Source organism: Siphateles boraxobius, unplaced genomic scaffold (assembly GCF_051911475.1).
Source record: "Siphateles boraxobius isolate OS27281-9 unplaced genomic scaffold, OSU_SipBor_1 130, whole genome shotgun sequence".
NCBI lineage: Eukaryota > Metazoa > Chordata > Actinopteri > Cypriniformes > Leuciscidae > Siphateles > Siphateles boraxobius.
This window is the reverse complement of record NW_027508734.1, coordinates 45,033,037-45,058,042: the sequence shown is the minus strand read 5'-3', so window position 1 is coordinate 45,058,042 and position 25,006 is coordinate 45,033,037. Positions and strand designations below refer to the sequence as shown.

At 43.7% G+C, this 25,006-nt stretch overlaps 1 protein-coding gene and 1 non-coding gene across 2 annotated transcripts in view; one reads left to right on the top strand and one right to left on the bottom strand.

Annotated features, from left to right (window-relative positions):
- LOC143737753 (nuclear factor 1 B-type-like) overlaps window positions 1–21,441 on the bottom strand; it is a 116,838-nt gene extending 95,397 nt beyond the window's left edge. Inside the window, exon 1 of the mRNA XM_077229605.1 lies at window positions 21,310–21,441. Coding sequence (XP_077085720.1) covers window positions 21,310–21,405 — 96 coding nt within the window. The 5' untranslated portion in view covers window positions 21,406–21,441. The remainder of the gene's footprint in view (window positions 1–21,309) is intronic.
- trnah-gug (transfer RNA histidin (anticodon GUG)) lies at window positions 2,507–2,578 on the top strand. The gene has a single exon. It is a non-coding gene; the product is annotated as a tRNA-His (tRNA).
- Window positions 21,442–25,006: the final 3,565 nt, after the last annotated feature.

The following is a 25,006-nucleotide window of genomic DNA, read 5'->3' as shown; positions in this document are numbered from 1 at the left end:
GTGGGTTGCTGTATCAAGGCAATATTTCGTTTCTAATGTCTCAAAAGGAAAATATCAAAAACATTCCGTTCCTTTCGATTAAAACATGTTTTTATGTTTTCACGGGTTATGAAAGATATAGGCTATATTGCTTTTCAGTAGGCTAGTAGAGCGTTCAAGTCCTACGAGTGAATATTATTTGATTATTACATGTAGCCTAACATAGATTATTGTTTAAAAAATATCGTTGCTTTAACGTGCAAATAGATGTGTTTAACTGGTAAACGGTTAAGTGGTGAAATATAGGCTATATGCATTTAATGCAAAACAATGACCTGCTGCTTTTGAATAAACGGCACCACCCTTTTTTAAGTCAACCATATCTAGCAAAGACCGTCTAATAACGGCTTGAAGATGACCCATATGATTCCATGATCCCGTATGCCCGCTTTTTACGTCATATTTGCAAGATATGTTGCAAAGGTAATTTTTATTGTAAGACTAGCCCATATGATTTCCATTTCAGCATTTCACTCCGAGACAAAGCCTAAGAGCTTCTTTCCCATGAATTAGGACAGGTTTTCTAAAATATAATATTAATGAATGACACATTTATTCTAGTGCTTCGATTTGTTTTGAGCCAGAATATACATTTTCTATGTTAATCAATAATTAATAAAACATTTTTTATTATTTTTATATCAATACTATATTTTCAGTCAAGGCACATAGTCTGGCACAGACTGGCAGGACAGGTAGCCTAGTGTTTCTCTTTTTATAAGAATGAAAAACAAAATGCACATTTACTGTGCTTTATATATATATATATAACACTAGCCTATCCAAAGATTTGTGCAGTCATGATGGGTTTGGATGTTGGTTTTGTGTTAAAGAATTACACCTGAGTTTCACTGAGCAATTAAAAACTGCACTAATTTGTATTTATAGAACTATATTATGTTTTCCATTGTTTTATCAATATTGTGAACATACTTCTCAAGTCAGATTCACAGGAGTAGGCCTAGCCTATTAGGCCATGAACATGAAATTAGGCTAAATAATTTTCATATTGCTCAGGCTCCTCTCCAGCCGAATAATGCAACTTTAATTTTAACAAGATTATTGTGTGGAATGAGAAATATGTGAAAAAAACGTATTTTTAGAACAATTGATGACCATTCAAATTCAGGATAGTTTCATTTAATATTTTAGGCTACATGTATCGACCAAACTCTTTGCAGTGCTAAATTCAACATACTTTTTTGCTCGGTGCAAAATTGCAAACCAGGTAAAGCGTTTGTCGAATATTCTGCTGTTGGTAGCCTTTTTACTGAGTCTTCTTTTAGTGTCTTTGCTTTTAAGTGACAGATAGCCTACAAATAGGATTATAATTAGCCTATGTCGGAACGCTTTTTCATATTGCGCCACAACGCCATATTTGTATCATCGGGCCTAGATAGCAAGCGGGGTGATGTGAAACAAATCATAGTGTAGCCTATTAGATGAACACTTTCTCAAGACACATTTTCATAATGTACAAAATAACGTCTTCTGTAGACTGAATCCTCCTCGAACGTAAGAATGCAAGAGCTGTGAAACTCACGTAGGAGCACGCGCCAGTGACATCGCTCTGCTCTGTTCAAGTTCCATTCATTCACTCGTTCCAAAAAAACACTTTGTCTCCTTATAATGGCGTGGAAACCTGTAACTTTTACCTTGTAGCAGCTGTTTTGACAATTTATTCGCTTTAATTTTGTGGTTTAATATGCCTACTTTAAAAACAATATAACACAGTGCCTGCCAACATCATAGCCGCTTGAAGCCAGATGTGAAACATTAATTAAAGTCCGCAGATTTTGACATAGGCCTATGTAATGACGTCTCGTGACATATTTGTTGGGAGATATCCTATTAATACTGTATTAATAACAGTATCATTGTTCTATTTAATAGGGTTACATCGTAAAACCTAATCTATTGTGACTGCTGATAGCTGAATTATTACTACTTTCATAGCTCGCCGTGATCGTATAGTGGTTAATACTATGCGTTGTGGCCGCAGTAACCCCGGTTCGAATCCGGGTAATGGCAGAAAACTATGTAACCTCGTGACTTTTACACTTGTACGTGATTTATAGTGATAGTAAAAGCCGCAACGTGTCAGGTACGGCTAGATGGTAACTTATTGTTAGAGAACATTGCGGTTGTCGGTCTATCTATAGCCTACATTCAAACTGACATTCTACATTAACCTGGATAACCCTTGACTGAAAAAAAAATCGTAGGAACCTTTAAACAGCACGGAAAATGCTGATTACTGCTTTAAAACGCAAACAGAATAAAATATTTGCTCTTTGTCAATATTACAATTTGCAAATAAACTCGTTTGTGGAAAGCAGAAGAGAGCGATAACGACTTGGGTAAAGTAGTCATCGAAGTTATATTGGGAAGTGTATAGAGCGCAGTTTCGATTCTGCCCACAAGGAAGCGAAAGTAAACTGTCCGCCGTGTGGCGTACCAGCATTGTGCCGTGATCGTATAGTGGTTAGTACTCTGCGTTGTGGCCGCAGCAACCCCGGTTCGAATCCGGGTCACGGCAAACATTTACTTAGGTTGTTCTTTTGAGAGACAACATTATGTGCTCATGAAAACACTAAATAAAGATCTATGTAAATCACTTAAAATGTGACATTATATAGCCTAACAGCCTACCGTGTAGCCAACTGTCTTCGACTTGGTGACATTCTACTTATTTAAAATAATTCGTGTATGGCCTTTGTATCTCAAAATAATCTTTTTTTTTCATTTCACAGTGATGCAAAGTGGACCATAATAGCATAACCAACATCTGCCTGACCTATATGTTTTAGTATGTTTCTGTAAGTGCAGTATTAATCTGTACGCACCTGATGATTTAAGCACCAGAGGGCAGCAAACGACTATGTAGATAAAACCTCTGCCTACAAATGGAAAACTCACGGAAAACTTGGCAGAGATGAAGACTGATTAATTACCTTACTGTGTTCGTTTGAGACTACTGTACCTGTAGTAATTATAGACACTGCTATTTCTGACTGTTACTGAGATGACAGAGACTAAAAGGGCCAGATAATGTTACTCAGTAGATATGCTGTGAAAATGAATCAATAATTACCCAAAGCAATCAAAGTATTGTTAGTTAATTTATAATATTTTTTTCTTTTTATTCTTTTACACGCTCACTTATACTGAAATGTAGTGACATGCACATGTCCTTTGTTACAGTGTCATTTTTATTTGATGTTAGTTTTCTTGTTTCCTTTCTCTTTGCCTTATGATCCAGTCTTGAAAGAAATATCACACACTTATGTATAAAAAAAAAAAAAAAACATGCAGAGGGAGCTCTTATGCACCTGTAACCATGAAAGACTGTCCTTATTCCTCGTCACCACAAATCCGCAACCAAGAACAAGAGCAACAACGAGACACACACTCAAATAAACAAGGAGAAAGCTTATAGTAAACATGGAATCCTGCCAAAACCATTGCGTTCCATTCACACTCTCAGACACACACACACACACACACACACACACACACACACACACACACACACACACACACACACACACACACACACACACACACACACACACACACACACACACACACACACACACACACCCGTGCATGCATTGCAAATCCTTCAGCTTTGAGAAAGAAGCAGCAGGCCTCCACAGAAGAGTCAGGCAAAACTGCTGCGTACTTGCTTTCTCTCTCTATGTGCATCTGTCTCACTCCCCACTTTAATGGGTCTTGATTGACAGGACAAGCATGCACCTATGTCGCATGAAATGTGCATCCCTGCAGGCCTTTGTCAGGTCTCTGAACACATGTTCCTGTAATAATGTGCATCTTCATTAGCCACAACTATAGAAGCTTTGCGGTCTGATTTTTGATCTTTAATTTTCACTAAACAGGATTTCCTCCACAAACAGCCTAAAAAATAATGAGTAAAGTTGTTTCCTTGTGATCACACCATATTAAAAGTCTGTGAAAGAGTATGAATGATCGGACTACCAATAATTTCAACGTGCAATTTCAAGTACTGTAGTAGATTGGAGCAGAGATGTACAATCAAAATACAGAAGTTAGATTCTCTGTAGAGGTGATGAAAATCTGACCAGTTACCATAACAATTATGGTGTTTAAACGCCCACTGTAAACATACAACACTGGACTATTGTTGTATCATGTTGGCATCAGTAAGACAGTCCATTTACATTAAAATGTTTAACTCTTCTGTCTGTAGATAAGATGACTTTGTGTATATTTCAATATTTTATTATCAGTTGGCACTGGATAGTTGAGCACTGAATCATATAAATGAAGCAAGTAATAATAAACATGAAATACTTAAAAGCCTCAGTTCTTTGTGAGAAAAAAAAATATATATATATATATATATATATATATATATATATATATATATATGTAGATTATGTTGGCATGACTCTTCTCATATAACAGTTAAGGAAAAATGCTGCAGGTGGAAACTATAAATAATATAATCATTATATATCCACAGGTCTCAGAAAGGCATTTAGTTTTGTAAGCAAGCATGAATTGAATAAATTAGTGACTTTTTCTAAAATATTTTTTGTTGATCCATCAGCTTAATGGACTTAAAAAAATAATAAAATAAAAACCACTGTCTGATCTAGAGCTGAACAATGTAGATGACTCCAACTCCTGTCAATTCTAAATCAACATGCACCGATGCTAAATTTCTCTATATTGTAATCATTATGTTTACAACTTGTAATTTATTACTTCAATGAGCTCATTGCTGAAATACATTACTTGGACGCAGCCACCTCTGATAACAGATCACTCTAAATTGTAATATTGACATGCATTTTCTGTAAAGCTGCTTTGAAACGATATGTAGCTATTGTGAAAGCACTATACAAATAAATGTAAAATGAATTGAATTGAATTAATCTGACGGAAATCAAGCTTAACGTAAATTCTGGCAGGTCACGTTAGTCAAGCTCAAATCAGTTGACTCTCAGCTGATCCACGTCTACATATAGGAATACGACCCCTATCACTGTATACATATATAAGCTCCTTCAAGAATTATCGGCAGCTATCGTGTTCCTCAGGAGCTAATTACCCTCCTCCATCCCCAGCTCCTCCTCTCATCAGTCAGGAATTGACATTCTGATTCCCCTCAAATCAGAATAAATTCTCGAATTATGTTTTACTTAAAAATCTTGAATTAATGATATCTGCATACATTTGTTCTGTTTACCCTAAGGGGGTTTATTGCTGCTCTCCCTGCTCTTATCCGTACTAGGCTGCATGGATGCGCAGGGAGTTCTCGCCCAGAACGGAACCATACCGCCAATCCAAACTGTATGCTAATTGTCAATTGTATTTGACGATAATGGTCCTGACAGAATTAACATTAAACTCTTAAAACTCTTAAAAGCCTTTACTTAACACTTATTATTGATTACATTAATTCAATATCTTAATTTTTGCTCATAGATCAGTTAATATAAGTGGTCAAGTTACAACTATACACCATTCCTCCATGCAGCAGTTCTGGCCCATACATTGACGCTTCTCTTTTTCTTCTCTCAAGCCTTCTTTCTTTCTTAACGTCCCCTCATCGACCCCCCCCCCCCCCCCAACCCTGTTTAGAACAAAGAGGCCTTTTGTTTCCTAATTGCCCTAAGCAGATATTTGTCAGGCATGGCTACACATCTCTGTAGCAGTTAAAGAACTCCTGGTTGATCATTCTCTTCAAAAAGCTCCACATCTGATCTCTAAAAGATAAGTTAGCTGATAGTGCTTACCCATATAAGCCTTTTCAAAGCTTTTTAAAAATAGTCCCCACGTGTACATGCTCTACATGAGAGAGTACCATATTCACTTGGCCAGTGTTCCCAAAGGACTGAAACTATGATCCCCTTTTCTTAACAAGGTATCATCAGGTTGCATTCTGAATATTTCATATATTGCATATTCTCATTTTCTCCATAAGGGAATTGATTTACTAAAGGATAGCTAACAAACCATTAAAGACACACCTACTGTGAGCTTTGAGTTTGTTAATCAATGACATATGCTTTTGTCGAACCCAACAGTAATCGTATTTAACAGCGGAAATTCTGGTGGGAAACTATTACCCAGGATGCTGCAAAGAAATCTCCACCAATAAGACAAACAACAAGCAAATTGTGCCAAAATAACTTTTAGCACCCGCCCACTCCCATGAAGCACTGCGAATTATGTAATTGAGTCAGTGTCCCTACACTTTTAAACTACTTAAAGGGTAACTAAACACTAAAACAATTTTTTTTAGTTAATGATCTATAAGAATGGAGCTTCATAAATGCTGTTCATTGATTCAAGTAAATTTTGTTGACATTTGGGTTTAAAGTCTTTTAATTCTACAATATATGGTGTAAAAACGTCTGAGTGCTGCCCTCTTCAGGTTGAACGGTGGCTACTGCAGTTGAATTTTCCTATTGGAAGCTCTTGCCTACAGAGAGATGCGTCTCAGGTGCAGCCCCTTTACTACCCTGAATAAACTGCTTTTGTGGGAAAACGTCTAGGTTACATATGGTAACCCTCGTTCCCTGAAGGATGGAATGGAGACGCCACGTTGAGACCGATGAATAGGAATCCCTATCAAAGGGCCACAGCTGCTGACCCCATCCAGCGCCCTGTGCAAGCCTCTTGCCCCTTCTTGCCTGGAAGGACGATAGGAGAGGGCTTACGCAGAGTGTATCGGTCACTGTTGTTCCATGAAAACCCATACAGTGATATTCTTGGATAAAACTGGGAAAGCGTGCCCTTTCTGTTAGGAAGGAGAAGGCTGCAGAACCCACATTCTTCCCAGAAGTAGTTATGTGGAGATATACATATGGACTAACCCGAAGGTTGTACTACATATGAATACTGGGAAGTAGAAGGACTTAGCCCAAGGGAAAGACACGGCTTCTGTTTGGGAGCAGCCGTGGAAGAAATACACATATGGGATCCCTGTAGGGTCACACATATGGGACCCAGCCTAGACCCGGTTCTCAAGGATTCAACGGATAAAGGCCTGGCACTGGACGCTCCGCCATGTCCGGGCCAAGGGTTTTGGAGGACTCAACAGGGTTTTCACTCTGGAGCTTTCACTCCATCTCGGGACTCGGCTGTGAAGGCCAGTGCTGAAGCGGTCTCAAATGGAGCAGCCCGAGCAGAGTTACCGCTGCTGGCGCTGCCATATGCCCCAGGAGCCTCTGAAAGAATTTCAGTGGGACCGCTGTCCTGTCTTTGAACGTGTTCAAGCAGTTCAGCACCGACTGAGCGCATTCTTCTGTGAGGCCCGCTGTCTGTGTACGAGCGAATCCAACTCCATACTGAGAAAAGAGATCCTCTGCACGGGGCAGAGTTTGCTCACGGGGCAGAGTTTGTCCCTGTGTTCACATAACTAATCTCGAGAGTGTGCTAGTATGAGCCAGTTGTCAAGATAGTTGAGGATGCGAACGCCCTGTTCTCTCATGGGAACAAGAGCCCCCTCCGTGACTTTCGTCAAGACACGGGGAGACAGGACACCCTGAAGGGCTGGACCTTGTACTGATATGCTCGACCCTCAAACGCAAAGCACAGAAACTGCCTGTGTCGAGGAAGAATTTAGACATGAATGTATAAGTCCCCACCGCCTGTCTTGGGTACAATGAAGTGGGACTGAGGAACTGACCGGCTCTATCGCATCCTTCACCAGTAGGACTGCAATCTCCGCCCGCAAGACATGGGCATCGGCTGCTCTCACTGTAGTGGAGTTGATGGCCCAAAACTTGGGGGGGCGCCAGGCAAACTGAATTGCATTGCCGAGCCTGATGGTCCGAATGAGCCAGCGAGATGGACTGGGGAGCGCTAATCAGGCTCGCAAGAGACCGTACAAGCGGGACCAAAGGGACCATAGGTGTAACCGCAGTGGGGCAGTGAGGTGGAACGCAGGGACACGGCTTGGGAGGCTCTCCCTGGGAGGCGGCCCGAAGCGGGGTCTGAGTGTGCTGTGCAACACTTACCTGGTTCCACGGGGCAGGAGGCGCAGGAGGCAGCTTGGTTGCATTCTCGAGCTGCACGCTGCTGCCAACTGGCTATAGAAGAGGTGGATGGGAGTGGTGAGCATTCTCTTATCCCACTGCTTTCCAGGCCTCCTCTTCAGACCCAGAGATAGAAGAAACTGCCCCTTTATTGAAAATGTGGGTACCGCTGGTTTTAAGACCTGCGGCGGAACACAAATAAAAGCGAACAAAGGATTTTCCACCCGGCCCTCTTTCGGGGGAGGGAGCGTTATGGTCACCATCTCTTGGAGAGCAGTACCATCCATCTCCGGGTCGCCCGTCCTAGGGCCGCTTACCGCTGGCTTTGCCGCCCCTCTTCGCGCTGGCCTGGACGGGCGGGTTGGCCTGCCTGCGACTGGCTCCTCGGCACCGCTTAGGTGGAGGCTACTGCTGCGGTGCGGGAGCAGGGGCAGACGCAGGAGGATGCCCCAGCAACGAGCAGACTGAGGGGCCGCAGGCGATGGGGTGGAGGCAGCAGTTGATCGTTGCGGCAGGATGTGTCTGATCACCTCAGTCTGCTTTTGTACAGACGAGAACTGCCACATCGCCGAAGAGGCCGGTCAGGGACACGGGGGAGTTAAGGAACATGACTTTGTCGGTCTCCCTCATGTCAGCCAGACACAGCCAGGGATGGCGTTCCTGGACCACCATAGTAGACATCGCACGACCCACTGACCGTGCAGTGACCTTCGTCGCACGAAGCGCGAGGTCTGTTGCGGCAAGAAGTTCTTGGAGAACTTGGATCATGACCACCCTCGTGCAGGTCCTTCAGTGCCTCGGCCTGATGGACCTGCAACAACGCCATGGCATGTATGGCAGAGGCGGCTTTTCTCCACAGGCCTTGTAAGCCTTGCCAGTTAAGTCCGGCGAGTACTTACAGGCCCGGGAAGGGAGGCACGGTTCTCCACGCCAAGTGGTGGGATACGCGTCTAACCCTTAGCTGTCCAGCCATCAAGGGTGGTGAGGGAGGAGGAGCCACCGGGATGGTTTCTGGCAGTAAAAAGGTGCCGTCCAAACTCCCGTGAGCTCCTCATGCACCTCCGGGAAGAAAGGCACTGGGGTGGGTTGCTGAGAACCAGCGCACGCCACCCCGAGATACCAGTCGTCCAGCCTCGAGGGCTTGGGACACGGTGGAGGGTTCCACATGACCTTGATCCTTTTGGCAGGCCCAGGAAAGCATGGCCATCATCTCCGGGTCCGACTTGGGCACCACTGTCACAACCGAAGGGGGCAGCGGCGCCAAATCGTCATTCGCTGAGAAGTTTGACCCACCCTCCGATGCAGCGATTGACATCTATTCATCATGGGGAGCGAAAGAAACGACTGGTACACAACTCGTGGATGGTCCAGCACATTACGCCGGCGGCTCAACTGGCTGCGGAGCGTGGGAGGGATGGGGGTTCCTAGGGGGTTTGTTCCCCCAAGGTAGTGCACTCACTGTAACCCTCAGGTCACCTGCACTACTGTCTGAAGTAACCCTCTGTGGAGGGTTAGATCACGCTAGAGGCGCAGGGACTCCGCCCCTTTGCAAGAACGAGAGTCTCGACCGTTGCTCCGAGATGGTCATCTTCCCAGAATGGGTGCATGACTCATCCATGAATGCTGCCTCAGCATGTTCAATGCCTAGACACGGGATACAGCGCTCGTGACCATCCCATGATCCCAGGTAACGTCCGCATCCAGAAACACACAGTTTTTAAAAAGACGCGCTCTACCTGTGTAAGCTTTTTTGGGGACTGCTCTCCTTGGTGCTGAAGCACTCAGGTGAATGAATGGTCACAGCGAACAGAGACAGGAATGTGCACCTGTCGTGCGCTGTCTCTCTCGCTGGTGATCTTACCAGCCGTAAGAACAGCTTTTCAGTGCACTCACGGCGCACCTTACCAGCTGTAAAAGCAGCTTTTTTGTTTTGCTCAAATTTAAAAACAAAAAAGACAGAAAGAGAGAGAAAACAGCATCGAAGTGCTCGGCTCCGAAGCAAAAAGCTGAAGTGCAATTGCACCTCCCCTCCTTGAACTGCCACCTTACCGTGGTGGAGGGGTTTGAGAACCCAAATGATCCTAGGAGCTATGTTGTCTGGGGCTATATGCCCCTGGTAGGGTCTCCCAAGGCAAACAGGTCCTAGGTGACGGGTCAGACTAAGAGCATTTCAAAAAACCCTTATGATAGAAACAAGAACGAGGACCGTGACGTCGCCTGGCATGGTGCAGCCGGAGCCCGGGGTTGGGGCTCGTATGCGAGCGCATGGCGGCCGGGCCTTCCCCCATGGGGCCTGGCCGTGCTCTGCCCGAAGAAGCAACGTGGGGCCGCCCTCCTGTGGGCTCACCACCCGCAGGAGAGACCGTAAGGGTCTGGTGCAAAGTGGATCGGGCAGCAGTCAAAGGCAAGGGCCCCCGACGACCCGATCTCTGGACACGGAAACTGGCTTTAGGGACGTGGAACGTCGCCTCGCTGGCGGGGAAGGAGCCAACCACACTCCTTGAGAGATGACTCTCTACCACTCTGGAGTTGCCCATGTTGAGAGACGGCGGGCTGGTGTGGGTTTGCTTATAGCCCCCCAGCTCAGCCGCCATGTGTTGGAGTTCACCCGGTGAATGAGAGGATCGCTTGCCCGCGCCTTCGGGTTTGGGATAGGTATGATACAGGCCGAACTTGGGGTCTCTGGGAGGGGTGCTGGAAAGTGCTCCAACTGGGGACTCCGTTGTTCTACTGGGGGACTTCAACGCCCACGTGGGCAGCGACAGTGACACCTGGAGGGGTGTGATTGGGAGGAACGGCCCTCCCCAATCTGAATCTGAGCAGTGTTCTGTTATTGGACTTCTGTGCTAGTTACAGCTTTTCATAACAAACACCATGTTCAAGCATAAGGGTGCCCATCAGTACACGTGGCACCAGGACAAGGCCGGAGGTCCATGATCGACTTTGTGGTTGTTTCATCTGACCTCCGGCCAAATGTTTTGGACACTCGGGTGAAGAGAGGGGCGGAGCTGTCAACTCATCACCACCTGGTGGTGAGTTGGATCCAAGGGCGGGGGAAGAAGCTGGACAGACTTGGCAGACCCAAACATTCTGTGAGGGTCTGTTGGGAACATTTGGCCGAGCCCCCTGTCAGAGAGATTTTTAACCGCCACCTCCGGCGGAGCTTCGACCGAATCCTGAGGGAGTCTGGAGATACTGAGTCCGAGTGGACCATGTTCTCCACCTCCATTGTCGACGCTGCCACTCGGAGCTGTGGCCGTACGGTCTCTGGTGCCTGTCAAGGCGGCAATCCCCAAACCCAGTGATGGACACGTTAAGTAAGGGATACGGCACAAGCTGAAGAAGGAGTCCTATTGGGTCTGGCTGGCTTGTGGGACTCCTGAGGCATCTGACGGATACCGGCAGGCCAAGCAGACTGCAGCCCAGGTGGTTGTGGAGACAAAAAATCGGGCCTGGGAGGAGTTCGGTGAGGTCATGGAGAAGGACTACCGGTTGGCCTCGAAGAGATTCTGGCAAACCGTCCGGCACCTCAGGAGAGGGAATCAGTGCCCTACCAACGCTGTTTACAGTGGAGGTGGGCAGTTGTTGACCTCGACTGAGGATGTCGTCGGACGGTGGAAGGAGTACTTCGAGGATCTCCTCAATCCCACCGACACGTCTTCCATTGAGGAAGCAGAGGCTGAGGGCTCGGGGTGGACTCGTCCATCACCCTAGCCGAAGTCACCGAGGTAGTCAAGAAGCTCCTCAGTGGCAAGGCTCCTGAGTACCTCAAGTCTACGATGTTGTGGGGCTGACACGCCTCTGCAACATCACGTGGCGGTCGGGGACAGTACCTTTGGACTGGCATTCGGCCCATAGTCAAACCTCTGATTCAGGAGGAACAGTGTGGTTTTCGTCCTGGTGGTGGAACACTGGACCAGCTCTATACCCTCTTCAGGGTGCTGGAGGGGTCATGGGAGTTTGCCCAACCGATCAACATGTGTCTTGTGAATTTGGAGAAGGCATTCGACTGTATCCCTCGCGGCGTCCTGTGGAGGGTGCTCTGGGAGTATGGGGTCTGGGTCCCTTTGCTAAGGGCTGTCCGGTCCTTGTACGACCGGAGCAGGAGCTTGGTTCGCATTGCCGGCAGTAAGTCAGACTTGTTCCCGGTGCATGTTTGACTCCGGCAGGGCTGCCCTTTGTCACTGGATCTGTTCATAATTTTTATGGACAGAATTTCTAGACGCAGCCAGGGGCCAGAGGCTTTCCGGGTTGGGGACCACACGATTTTGTCTCTGCTTTTTGCGGATGATGTTGTCGTGCTGGCCCCAACAGACCAGGACCTTCAACATGCACTGGGACGGTTTGTAGCCGAGTGTGAAGTGGTTGGGATGAGAATCAGCATCTCCAAACCAAAGGCCATGGTTCTCAGTCGGAAAAGCGTGGCTTGCTCACTTCAGGTTGGTGGAGAGTTCCTGCCTCAAGTGGAGGAGTTCAAGTATCTTGGGGTCTTGTTCACGAGTGAGGGAAGGATGGAATGGGAGATTGACAGACGGATCGGTGCAGCTTCTGCAGGAATGCGGTCGATGTACCTTTCTGTCGTGGTGAAGAAGGAGCTGAGCTGCAAGGCGATGCTCTCGATTTACCGGTCAATCTACGTTCCTACTTTCACCTATGGTCATGAGCTGTGGAACTCAGAGTAGAGCCACTGCTCCTCCACATCGAGAAGGGTCAGCTGTGGTGGCTTGGGCATCTGTTCCAGATGCCTCCTGGACGCCTTCCCGGGAAGGTGTTCTGGGTGCGTCCCACCGGGAGGAGGCCCCAGGGAACACCTAGGACACACTGGAGGGATTATGTCTCCCGGCTGGCCCGGAAGAGCTGAAGGAAGTGTCTAGGGAGAGGAAAGTCTGGGCATCTCTGCTTAGACTGCTGCCCCCGTGACCCAGCCCCGGATAAGCGGAAGAAGATGGATGGATGGATGGCAATCGCACCTGCTGCTCATTATATACCCGTGCTGCGTGGCTGAACAGCTGATGCAAATGATTGCACGCCAATGTGCATTGGCTCGTTTTGTTTCCCTCGAAGTAGATTGGCCTCTCCAGCGAGATTCCTATTCTTCAGTCTTGACGTGGCGTCGACTGACCGACTGAAGAGGAATGGCTTATCGTTGAATTATAAATTGACAACCCATCAGCTAATCTTCAACAGCTCTTAACCCTCTAGGTGCCACGGTCGAGTTTACTCGACAAGATCGCGCATTGGATAAAACGGCCGATTTTTTTCAAATTGGGTGTCAAATTTCGTTCGACATCCCCTCCACTGGATGGCAGACATGTCATTCTTCACCCCCGACTCAAAAAAACGTAATGTTTCTATACAAAATGTTCGAGTTAGAGCGCATTGAATCAGTGCGATCAAAAGCGGAGCTAGTGTGCGAGTGAGCCATGTTATCAGAGCCTCTCGCCATCACAATCGCGGCGACAGTATTGTGGTGGAGACTTTGTCTAATACCACTGGGTATGTTAGACGAGGTCGAAGTATTCATAGGACAGTTAGGAGGCAACGTGGAGGCAGGGTGAGGAGTCGCAATGACAATGAAAGTAGTCCGAGCTGTGCATACTCGGCGCGCGCGCGAGGCAGATCTGGCCGCGCTGCTCGTATCATCTCACTCATGATCTGTGCCTTGCCGTGGCGAGTGAGCGTTTGAACTAAACAGGTCTTGTCTACTTGTGTTTGTATGTCATATGAATAATATATATGTGCCCCATACATGGAATCAGAGTGCCTACTGTATTTAGTAAATGGAAAATCTCTACAGCAAAAGTCCAACCACTACATGCATTCGGTTTGTTTCTACCATTTATTAGTAATGATTTACAGTTTGTTTAATACTTAATATATACCTGAGCATTCAGTATTGTGCAATATAGCATACAGAAGGTGATCGACATTTTGGGGGGAAAGAAGTGCTGCATTTTATCATTTAAACGTGACTTTTCATGAAAATTTTATACTCCAAGATTGCCGCCACCATATGACGTCATAATATGCAAATTAGATGGGAAAATGTAATCCCTACATAAACTTTGGGTCATCCTTAATATTTCTCTAATTTACAGAAAGTCTCTATCTTTTATCAATTTTAATACATAGACTTTTGAAATTAAGATGTCAAAATTGGACGTTTTAGGAAAAAACCTCTGGCGCCTAAAGGGTTAAACATTAATTTTAGATTGATCTGTTTTTAGAGTTTACATCAAAAAAAGAATTAAGATTTCGGCCATGGATCCAATTGATGAATTGAACCAATTTCTAATGAATTGGAAATATGAATTTCATATTTTTCATGGATTCACAGAGATCACCCAGCAATGAACTATTGAAATTTTGAAACAGTTGTGATATAATAATGCCGCGTTTACTGAAATCACGTGACTTTGGTAGTTTGATACGCGCTCCGAACCACTGATTCGAAACAAAATATTTTGTTAAGATTTCGAAGCTTCATGAGGCAGTGTTTCGAAAGTGCCCACTAACATAACATAACAGAATAACTGACCTAGAGAAGATTTAATGGATCCATCAGCAGTTCCCCTCTTCTCCAAAGACCTACTGCTCTCCCTCTCATGATCTCATCTCAAGATGGCTGTCCCCTGATTTTTTTTTTCTACTTGAATTTTAAAATCACTTTTCTGTACACGCGCTTTGGGTGTGTGTGCAGCACAGAAAACAGTGTGAGGGTATTCTTGCGCTTGAATGCTTTAAAAACAGATTAAAATAAAACTTTCCTTTCATGCTTTGGGTGTGTGTGCAGCACAGAAAACAGCGTGCGGGTCTTCTTGATTTAATGATTTAAAGTCATATTAAAATGCACACAAAGCAATTGATAAGAGGAATCTAAGTGTGTCTTATCGAATCACCGGTTTCTGGAATTTTGAATCCGGTTCTAAAATAGAACCGGTTCTCGATACCCAACCCTACTCAAGACAGCCAGTTCCTTGTCCTGGAGGCCTAGTCGGAGCCGCGGTGAAAGGTGGAGCCAGGGTGCTGGTGGACTGAGGCCCTCCCTGGCTCCTTTCAGTCCCTCGGCTCCTTCTCAGTTGGCTCCAACCAGTAACTTGGATCTGCCTCATGTCTTCTAGTCTCCTGCATTTCTGCTGGTCCTGCCCAGCTCCAAGTGTCCTGCATCTCCACTGGTCCCGCCCAGCTCCAAGTATCCTGCATTTCTGATGGTCACACTCAGCCTCTCTCTCCCGCCTCTTCTACTCAAGACAGCCAGTTCCTCGGCCCTGCCTCTGCTAGTTCCCTTCTGTCCCTTGGCTCTTTCTCAGTTAACTCCAATCAGTAGCTCAGATCCGCCTTGGGTCTTCCAGTCTCCAACTCCGCCTTGGCAAGGAGATCTCTTGGCTCTGCCTCGGGCCACCAAGCCCATCACTCCACCTCAGCCCGTTAACCTCTCAACCATCTGGTCCAAGGTATGGGGTACCGTTATTATGGACTGCCTGTGCACAAAGATCTTTTATATCCTCCAGTATAGCTCTGTTAAATAAATTATTGTGATCACAGTTGTCATTTTACATCTATGGCATTGATTTTGCAGTTGCAAGAGGGATGTTGTTGATGTCGGTTGTATTTTGTGAAGTACTTTTGTATTTTTGATGTTTGTTTTTATTTGTCATTTGGTGTTGGTGATGACTGAAGGGTACCACAGACACAAAAGAATTTCCGAAAGGACAATAAACTTAAAACTTTACTTAACTCCACCTTGGCTCCTCCCTCCCTCAGCTCCACCTGGGACTGTCATCCTTATAGCCTCACCGGGCTCCCTCTACCCTCCGGCTCCACATTGTCAAAACAATCCGCATCCACATGGATCCGCAAAAATGACTGAAAACGCTGTATTCTGCTGCCAGGTCATTAGATGGCAATGAAACACTATAGACTGATCAAGTAATATGCATGTGCATGACGTCATCGTCTTCAGAGATTCGTGTTTTTGTAGTTTATACGGAGATCATTAATTTGCACTTTTCAGGCAGCCAAAACGCTGTTGTCGTGTAAATCAACGCATAAAAAGATTTATGTTTTTAGTTGAAAACGATGTTGTGTAAACAGCCCCTTAATCCTGTGTATTTATACCCCTTGTTGGGCTCAGTTACTTGTCGGATATTGTCTATGTTATGGTTCTCTACATTTATGTTCTTATTGAGATCTTTGCTTTATACTATTGTAGAAGTTCAATTTTGTAAATAAAGATTGCTTACCTTGATCCAAGCCCCTGCTCTCTCTGTGCCTGGATACCATAATAACTATAAACACTTTTTAAACTGCCACAAAGTAATTACTTATTCAGTAGAACTACCCAATCAGGTGACCAATTCCATTAAAAAAAAGAAACAACTATTAGATATTTTACATATTTTTATTTCTTTTTTGAAATACTATATATTGATAGTCCACTTTAGACTTTCTACTATCTATAACTTTTCAACTGCATGTCAACTACCAGTCTTTAGTTGACTGTTTGCTTAATATCAGCTAACACTTAATTGTGATGGTCCCCCAACAGATATTCTACTGACTATAAATAACTTTGCAAGTACAAGTAAACTTATTCTACTTACCCTAACCTAATAGTCTACTAATACTCTAGAGAGTTAGTTGACGTATTTGCAAATTGATGAGAATTAACTTACATGTAATTGTTAGATACTTATAGTAGAATGTCTAAAATAGACTATTGAAAATAAAATGTAACCTTTTCTTCTCTGTAGTAATATGACTATCCTTAAGCTTGGGGAAGGCATATGAATATTATTAATAATTGTAGCAATGTTCAGGGAAGAAGGAGGCGTGAACCGGCGAACATTCAAATAAACTTTAATAAAATAAAACAAACCAAACTAAAATTCTGCCAGCAGTCCCTCGCGGACGACTGCTGGCTTACCTAAAATAAACATAACGGCCAGCAGCCCCACGTGGACGACTGCTGGCTAAAATAAAACACAAATACAAAAAACAAAACTCAACTAAAATACAGGCCTGTTCCTCGCTCGATCATCAACGTCGTCGCTCCTCCTTTATGCTTCCGCTCCTCCGTGAGAGATGCGAGGCCGGTGTGCGTCACAGGTGTTGCTCATTAGCAATCACACCACCGGCCTCGCGCCGTTCTCTCACGTCCCTCGGCCGTCCTGTTCGCCACATACCCCCATCGCCCCTCACAGGCCGGGGGGTACTCACAAGCCTGTGCCTACTCCCCCCCCCGGCTGCGGCGATCCCTTGGGGGTATGGACCGACAAGCCGAGGGAAACGGAGACGGAAGCATGAGGAGCGACAGATCGAGCGAGGGGAGAGAGGAAAAAAAAATTGGTCCGGTTCCCACAACGCGCTGCCATCTGGTCCCCCACCAGCTGGGCGATCTCCTCCGCGGTGCCTGGCGGTGATGCTGGGTAGCCCTCGGTGGACGGCTCGACGCTCCTCCGCCGCCCGGTGGACGGCGACGGCTCCTCGGGTGCCTTGGGCAGACGGCAGGAGTCCCCCGCTCCCTGCTCCTCCCCTTCGCTGGTGGACGGCAGCAGGCTCCGGCCCACGGCGAGCGGCGGCGACTCCTCCTCTCCCTCCCGGATGGCAGCCACCCCTCCAATACCCAGGCGGCCGGCAGCGAGCTCGACCGTCCCACCGGCAACTCACTCCAGCGCACCGCCTCGAACTCCATTGGCCGCTCCTCTCCCACTCCCTGCTCCTACCCTCGTTCGGCGGATGGCAGCAGGCTCCGGCCCACGGCGAGCGGCGGCGACTCGCGCACCATGCTCGATGGCACCGCGGATTCTCCACAGCGGCGAGGACTCTCTAACAGCGCGTTCCTCCCTCTTCCCGGGTTTCGGCACCAGTGTAGCAATGTTCAGGGAAGAAGGAGGCGGGAACCGGCGAACATTCAAATAAACTTTATTAAAATAAAACAAACCAAACTAAAATACCGGCCTGTTCCTCTCTCAATCATCAACGTCGTTGCTCCTCCTTTATGCTTCCGCTCCGTCGTGAGAGATGCGAACCGGTGTGCTTCACAGGTGTTGCTAATTAGCAATCGCACCACCGGCCTCGCGCCGTTCTCTCACGTCCCTCGGCCGTCCTGTTCGCCACAATAATAATTCATTGTCATTAAAGGTTTTACACATGAAGAAACCAATTGTACTGTTAAATGTTGAATTATTATTATTACTACTACTTGTAGTAGTATTTTATATTTTTTTTCTAAGAATACCATTTGTTGCTTTATGTGTAAAATATTTGATGAGAAAAAAACTCTGAGTGCACTTTTAGTGGTTGTTTTTAGTGGTACTAGAGGTAAATGGTGAGATGATGATGGTGGCAGAAACTCTAAACATGCTACTCTAATAATACACAGTGTCTGCAGAAAACATTTAGAAGAAGTTGAGCTTGATCCCTATGATAATGATCAAACAAACCAACGGTGTGATCAAAGGTGTGCCCAACATCCGGAATAATTAACAGTGTGATTATGGAGAGAGTTTAGCTTCCACACAAACAATACCATTTAATAGATAGATCAGTGCGAGGATTTTAGTCTAAATCAAAAAGTACCAAGGTGACCCATCAAGTGTAACATCACTACTGTCATATGTCAGCTGATACTAATCCTCTGTTGTGATCAGTTTACATGCTGGTCATTGAAGAGTTAAACGTTAAGCTTCTCAAAGTTCTTTACCAAAAACTTGTTTATGTACATACATTTAATTAGTACGTATTTAGTTCACAGAATACAGTCACCAAACCTGGCATAAAACAGACAATCATTAGTTAAACAAATACAAGTTCTAAAATAAGCAGCACTACTTTGTCTGCCCATTATAAGCGGTCAACATGTTCTCATCATCTGACCAACAGTCCTGAGCATCAGATACCAGTGGTCATCCAAGCAATATAATAAACACAGTTGTCATAGAATTTCCTCATTTATTTCTTCCCCTAGTGCTAATCCTTTTAATTACTGCCTTACTCAATGCTAATGTTATTCACGATTAGTTGGTATTATGCTAATCTTCGACCCACAATCGACAGGAGAGCAGGACTATCGTCTGAAGGCCAGATTGCTGGGAGGCTGCATGCAGACTGACATCAGTCTCCCAGCTGCACAAAGCAAGCCAGACCGAGACACTCTTGCAGGAAAAAAAAGACCCTCAATAAACAAAAAGGGGGTGGGGGGCGTAGTGTATACCTTAATGAACAACTGTTGGCCACAGGGATTAGTGATAAATGCTGCTTTCCTCTCTGCGTAGCTCACCCCAGCATCTGTGACAGTGCTGTCATTTTGCACCAGTTTCTTAGTTGTTAGCATCTCAAACTGAACCATGTCTGGACCTTGTCCTTGTTTAGATGTGTCCATCTGCAGGTGAGTCTATGTCAGATCCAAGGTGTTTTATATGAATTTGTTGTGCCACATTTTTCTTTTTTTGCCATTATGAAAAATATTTTGAAATGTACTATGTTCCAAATTCTTGATTAAACTCAGATATTCCATTGGACATTGGTTGGGAAGGATGAAAACATCCCATCTGTCAAAATGAAACTAAAGCCAAGGAGAATGTGTGTCTGGTTTAATTATTTTCCATAAATAGAGAGAATATTCAGTGGTAAACACATGACATCTTACTACTCACATATCTACCGACATTTATGTATACTGTAACATTTGTCCTGAAAATGGTTAAACATAAAGGTAGTCCCTTATTTGTGTCTGTTTCTAAATTAATTGCTGCCTTTTTTATTTAATCATTTTCAGTAAAAAGTATTTGAAAAAAATCTGCATAATATATAAAATGAAGACTTAAAAAACGCATAATAAAACAGTACATTAATGAGTGTGTAACCCTAACCCTAACATATCTACAACCAGAACAGACAAACGTTAACTTTTGTGAAAAGCACAGAACGATGGTTATTGCAGTTGTCCTTCAACAAATAGCCTACATACAAATTATGTGTCTTTCAATTATGTATACTAATTATACAATTTAATCTTTATTTGCTTTATTTGTTATTTCATTTTTTCTGTGAGTACCCGGGTTGACTTTTAATGGCTCAGACAGGATCCACAGGTTTACACAAAAATTAATGACTTCATAACTGAAAATACAAAAGTGTATGTGTGAAAGTGTATTACTGACACAACTGTGTCCAAATGAGTAAAGTACATTACCACTAAATTTCTGACTTTGGCTGGAGCAAAAAATATGATTACTTTCTAAACATTTTTGTAGTTATGAAACATCTAAAACAGTGGCTTAGAGGCATCCCTTTACACCCTAATTATTGTCACTGTCCTATGAAATAACACAATGATAAATTGCTAACTCACAAGACAGCTGGCAGAAGGAAAAAAGTATGACTTTTGATGGAAAATTAACAGTCATGGCGGAATGAGAACCAGCAGTAGCTGTAGCTTCATTGAAAGTGACGCTCAAACAAGAGGCTTTTGTCTGCCAGGAGGAAATATAGAAAAACTGAGAGAAAAATATCAACAAGTGCAGAGTAAAACCACATCTTGAGCAACAGTGTTCATAAACGGCATGACCAAACCAGGGAAGAAAGTCACTAATCAGAAATATCAACGGAGCAGCGACTACAAGAAACATCATCCAGAATAATTGATTTCTTATAACACTTTAAAACTTAATTTTCATCTGAAGGGGTCCCTGATCATCACTGACAAACTCTCAAAATCCCCTAAACAGAGAGAACTGGGAAGGACACTTTAAACTTAATTAAAAGTAAGCTATGACCTAGCATAGTATAGATCGGAGTATACAAACAGAAGAAAAAAAACCTTGACCTCCTGACAGTCAAGCGCAGGTTCCTGACCTCACGTGACACCAGTGACATCCCTATAAAACACACGCTTTAGTCAATATCAACACATTAGAAGACTGGGCGTAAAGCAGGATTACAAACAGCAAAATGCTCAAAGAAATACAAAAAAGTACAGCAGTAAAAAATTAAGTAAATACAAAAAACATGTATTTACTCTTTTAGACAAATCACCAAAAACTTCTGTAAATATCTCAGTAAACTTTTTCAAATGCGAAAACTCATAGCTCAAATTCAAACAACCTTTCAACCGCAATTCAACCGCAAAACCTTTTCTCTAAGACACGCAATGAATCGCACTGAAGGAGGAGTTACGTCACTCAAAATTTGGTGGGAAAAAGGTGAAGAAAAAAAAAAAAAGCACCAAACTTACCATCCACCAGGTCCTGGCTGTCATGTCATAACATAGCTGCCATTTGATGGAGCTGTCTGCCGTTTTCCCAGCCATTCTCCCGTCAGTAGCTTTCATCAGGAGCAGCTCAAGAGTAGATAACACACTAATCAAGCCTTCATCAGACGCCACTCTCTCAGCCCCATGTAGGCCAATCCTTATCACACTGCATTATGGGAGAAAAAAAGTGCACACACACACACACACATGCACGCACATAGCCCTGTGCTCTAGCGATGACTCCAGCCTGCAGTGCTGCCTATAATGACAGGATCAGGATCTGAATCCCTCACACACACACACACACACACACACACACACACACACACACACACACACACACACACACACACACACACACACACACACACACACACACGCACACACACACACACAGAGAGCCCCCCACCTCGGCCCGGGCTTTAATTTTTTAAGCTGTGCAGAACAGGAGCATTGATCTCTTTTCTTTTTTGTTTTTGGCATCTTGAGCTGTACAACAAGTGGGCAACCAATGAAGTGCCTGTGTGCGCGGATGCTTTTCAAAGTTTATTTGCATTTTCATCAGTTTTATATTGTTGATTTGTGGTTTTTGGAATCCCCCCACCCACCCTAAAACCATAAATACACACACACATTGTGCCCCCCTCCCCCGAACGCTCCTCATTCTGTGTCGATGAGGGGAGGCCCAAATGGGAATTATATTCCCCAAACAAAGACTGGGGAGTTTCATAGACATGAGAGCCGGGCACGGTTCAGATATCACAGACTTATACAGCAAATGAGGGAAGGAGGGAGAGGGAGAGAGAGAGAGAGAGAGAGAGAGAGAGAGAGAGAGAGAGAGAGAGAGAGAGAGAGAGAGAGAGAGAGAGAGAGAGAGAGAGAGAGAAGCTGGGAAGCAAGAGAGAAAGAGAGGCGCAAACACTGACAGGTATTCCAAGTCCATTCACATACTAGCCTGCTGTACTTACTTCACCGAGCTTTGAACGACACTTTCTAAGCAGCAATGGACAAACTCATTTGATTCAAGCTGCAACAGAATTTAAACATCCTCTACAGATAAAATATTTACAGATAAAGGAAAGAAACTGTAAGATTTCAGTGCAGTTAAGAAAATACTTATTTTTCTTAACTGCAACTTGAACTTGAAGCATGAAGTTGGTGTTGATAAAAAATGATTTATAAATGACACTGATGTTGACTTGGAAGTGCAATAGAGGTGTTAATCATTCTGACATGTTCTCAAGTATCACTGAATATTAGTATCAGCATTTAAAGAAAGTCAAAAAATAATTTGAACTCAAAGTCAGTTGACATAGTTCAGTTTTGTTATGAAACCACAAATGTGTTTTTTTTCCTTATGACATTGAGTGGAGATAAAATAAACACTGAACCCAATTTATAATTTATAATAGAAAACACTACAAGGCACTAATCTTATTTATATTTTTTTCTTACATTTTTGACAGTTGTTGAGAGTTTTAAGAATTAGCAGTCTGATGCAACATTGAGCGATGAATCTTGAGATGCTTCCTTAAATATATATATTTGCTAGAAACTTTATTAGAAAGTACCACAATTACTTTATTATTATTATTATTTATTACATTGGTTTATTTAGCCCACTCTGGATGCTTTTTAGTTCGTGAATAAAATGTCCTCAAATGAAAATGATGAAACAGAACAGAACACATTCAATTTTAAACCTGATCTTTGAGCAACAAGTGACACAAAGTTCATTTATTTACAGGTTCAAATTGTGCTAGTAATGATAATGATAATGGAAAACTCTGTACACATCTAACATGCAGTATATAGATGCCATGTAAAACCAACAGAAGCTTATGGACTGCTGAAGAGGCACACAGCTGTGAGAGCTGATGAGATTCTAAGGTTTTAAACATTCAAACAATCAGAATTTCCTAGAAGCAAGTGCAAAGACATCAGCTAGCACATAATAAATGGCTTGCATTAATAGCATTAGCACAGCTTTGGCTGTTTAAAGCAATGCAAAGCAGGCTTTGATGATATTAACCAATTATAAGGATTCTCTTGCGTTGGAATGCAGAAAGATGCAAGTGTCATCCAATGGAAGTGCTATAGCCACTGGTTAACAGTTCCTCCCCAAGCACAACAACCTCATGTTTGAGGCTTGTAAAGTATGCTCACATCCCACTCCTTCAGAATTATGTTTAATACACATACATGCAAACAAATCGTGCTTTTGACATTTGCAGAATTATGCATCAACCTGACACTCGGCTGTGAGTAGTGGGGTTTAACGCTGAATGCCAGCTTTGTTCCATGTTTGGGACTCTCTTTGTAACCTATCCAGACCTTTTTCCCTCAGCAGTGCATTCCCAACCTCCACCTCCTCACAGAATGTTCCCGCCTGCAGCTGCTTCCCTCCACGTGAATTGTGGGATTGTGTGAGAACGTCCCGCGAGTCAGGGCACAGCGCGTCTGGCATTCAGGGGCCGAGGTGGCATTTCAGAAGCACCATGGCCAGAAGAATACCTAGAGTGTTGTTTATCCTCCTCGCCTTTTGCGTTGTGTCTTTCCATTCATTTCCGAAACCTTTCCCACATTTCCACACAGGGTCCCAAAGAGATTATTCTGTTTTCTTACACTTTGGATTTCAGGGGTCATCTAAAATACATTCTGTTCCATATATAATCATCCAATGTAAGCATTAGTCGAATAATTAAAATAATTTGCTAAATAATAATAAACCAAAGTACAAGGTTATTGATCCAAAAAAATGCTAACTGAAAGAAAACCAAGAACAATTCCATACTTTATCAAATATTGTGAGATGCTTTCACTGTTTTCTGAATATGCTAAAACATTCTCTTGACATTTCACTTGAATTTTCCTCACGTCTGCCGTATTGATTTTGACTCTGCACATCAATACATTTTCTAGCCTTGATTGGATTAGGATTACCTTTCAGACTAGTTTTAAATGGATTTCTACTTTCTTTCAGTCAAGTGTTTGTAACATTTACATGAAAAAATCAATAGGCAAATCAATAATTTGAGAGGCCGGAAAGTGAAGACTGTTGAATTGATCGAAGTAATGTGAACACCTGCTACAGACTCTCTGTGTATGTGCTATCTACTTACTACAAATCATAACAGTTGGAAGACATACATAATTAAGTCTTTTTGTCAATTGATGTATTTATTTAATATATTTATATATCATGTGGACCTAATTGTAGTCAAATTTCACATGGAGCAAATACAGCAGTCACGGCTGAGGGTCATTTAAATTTTATTTATGTACAGACTGGTTAATGTTGACCCATATGGGTTGGGCTGTCAGGCAATTAGGAAAAAAAGAGCACTTGACTGTTATTAATTGATGATTACAAATGTCCAGAGATGCTTCTTAATCCTTGTCCAAGGCACATTGAAATTATAATCATATAGATGTGTAAAAGAGATATCATCCCAAATATCACTCCTCTAGACACCCTAACAGGTTTTAAGTTTTATTCCCATAATTCCCTCTTTTGTTTAACCAGATGTCCACTCCTAGAACAATAACAGGTGGCCATTTGTTAAATTAGGCCAGTTAACTTAGCAAGCCAGACACATGGGCAAGCAGAAAATTATAATTCAGCATAAATACAATATACATTAAATATACACCATTAAAATACATTAATTTAGATTGG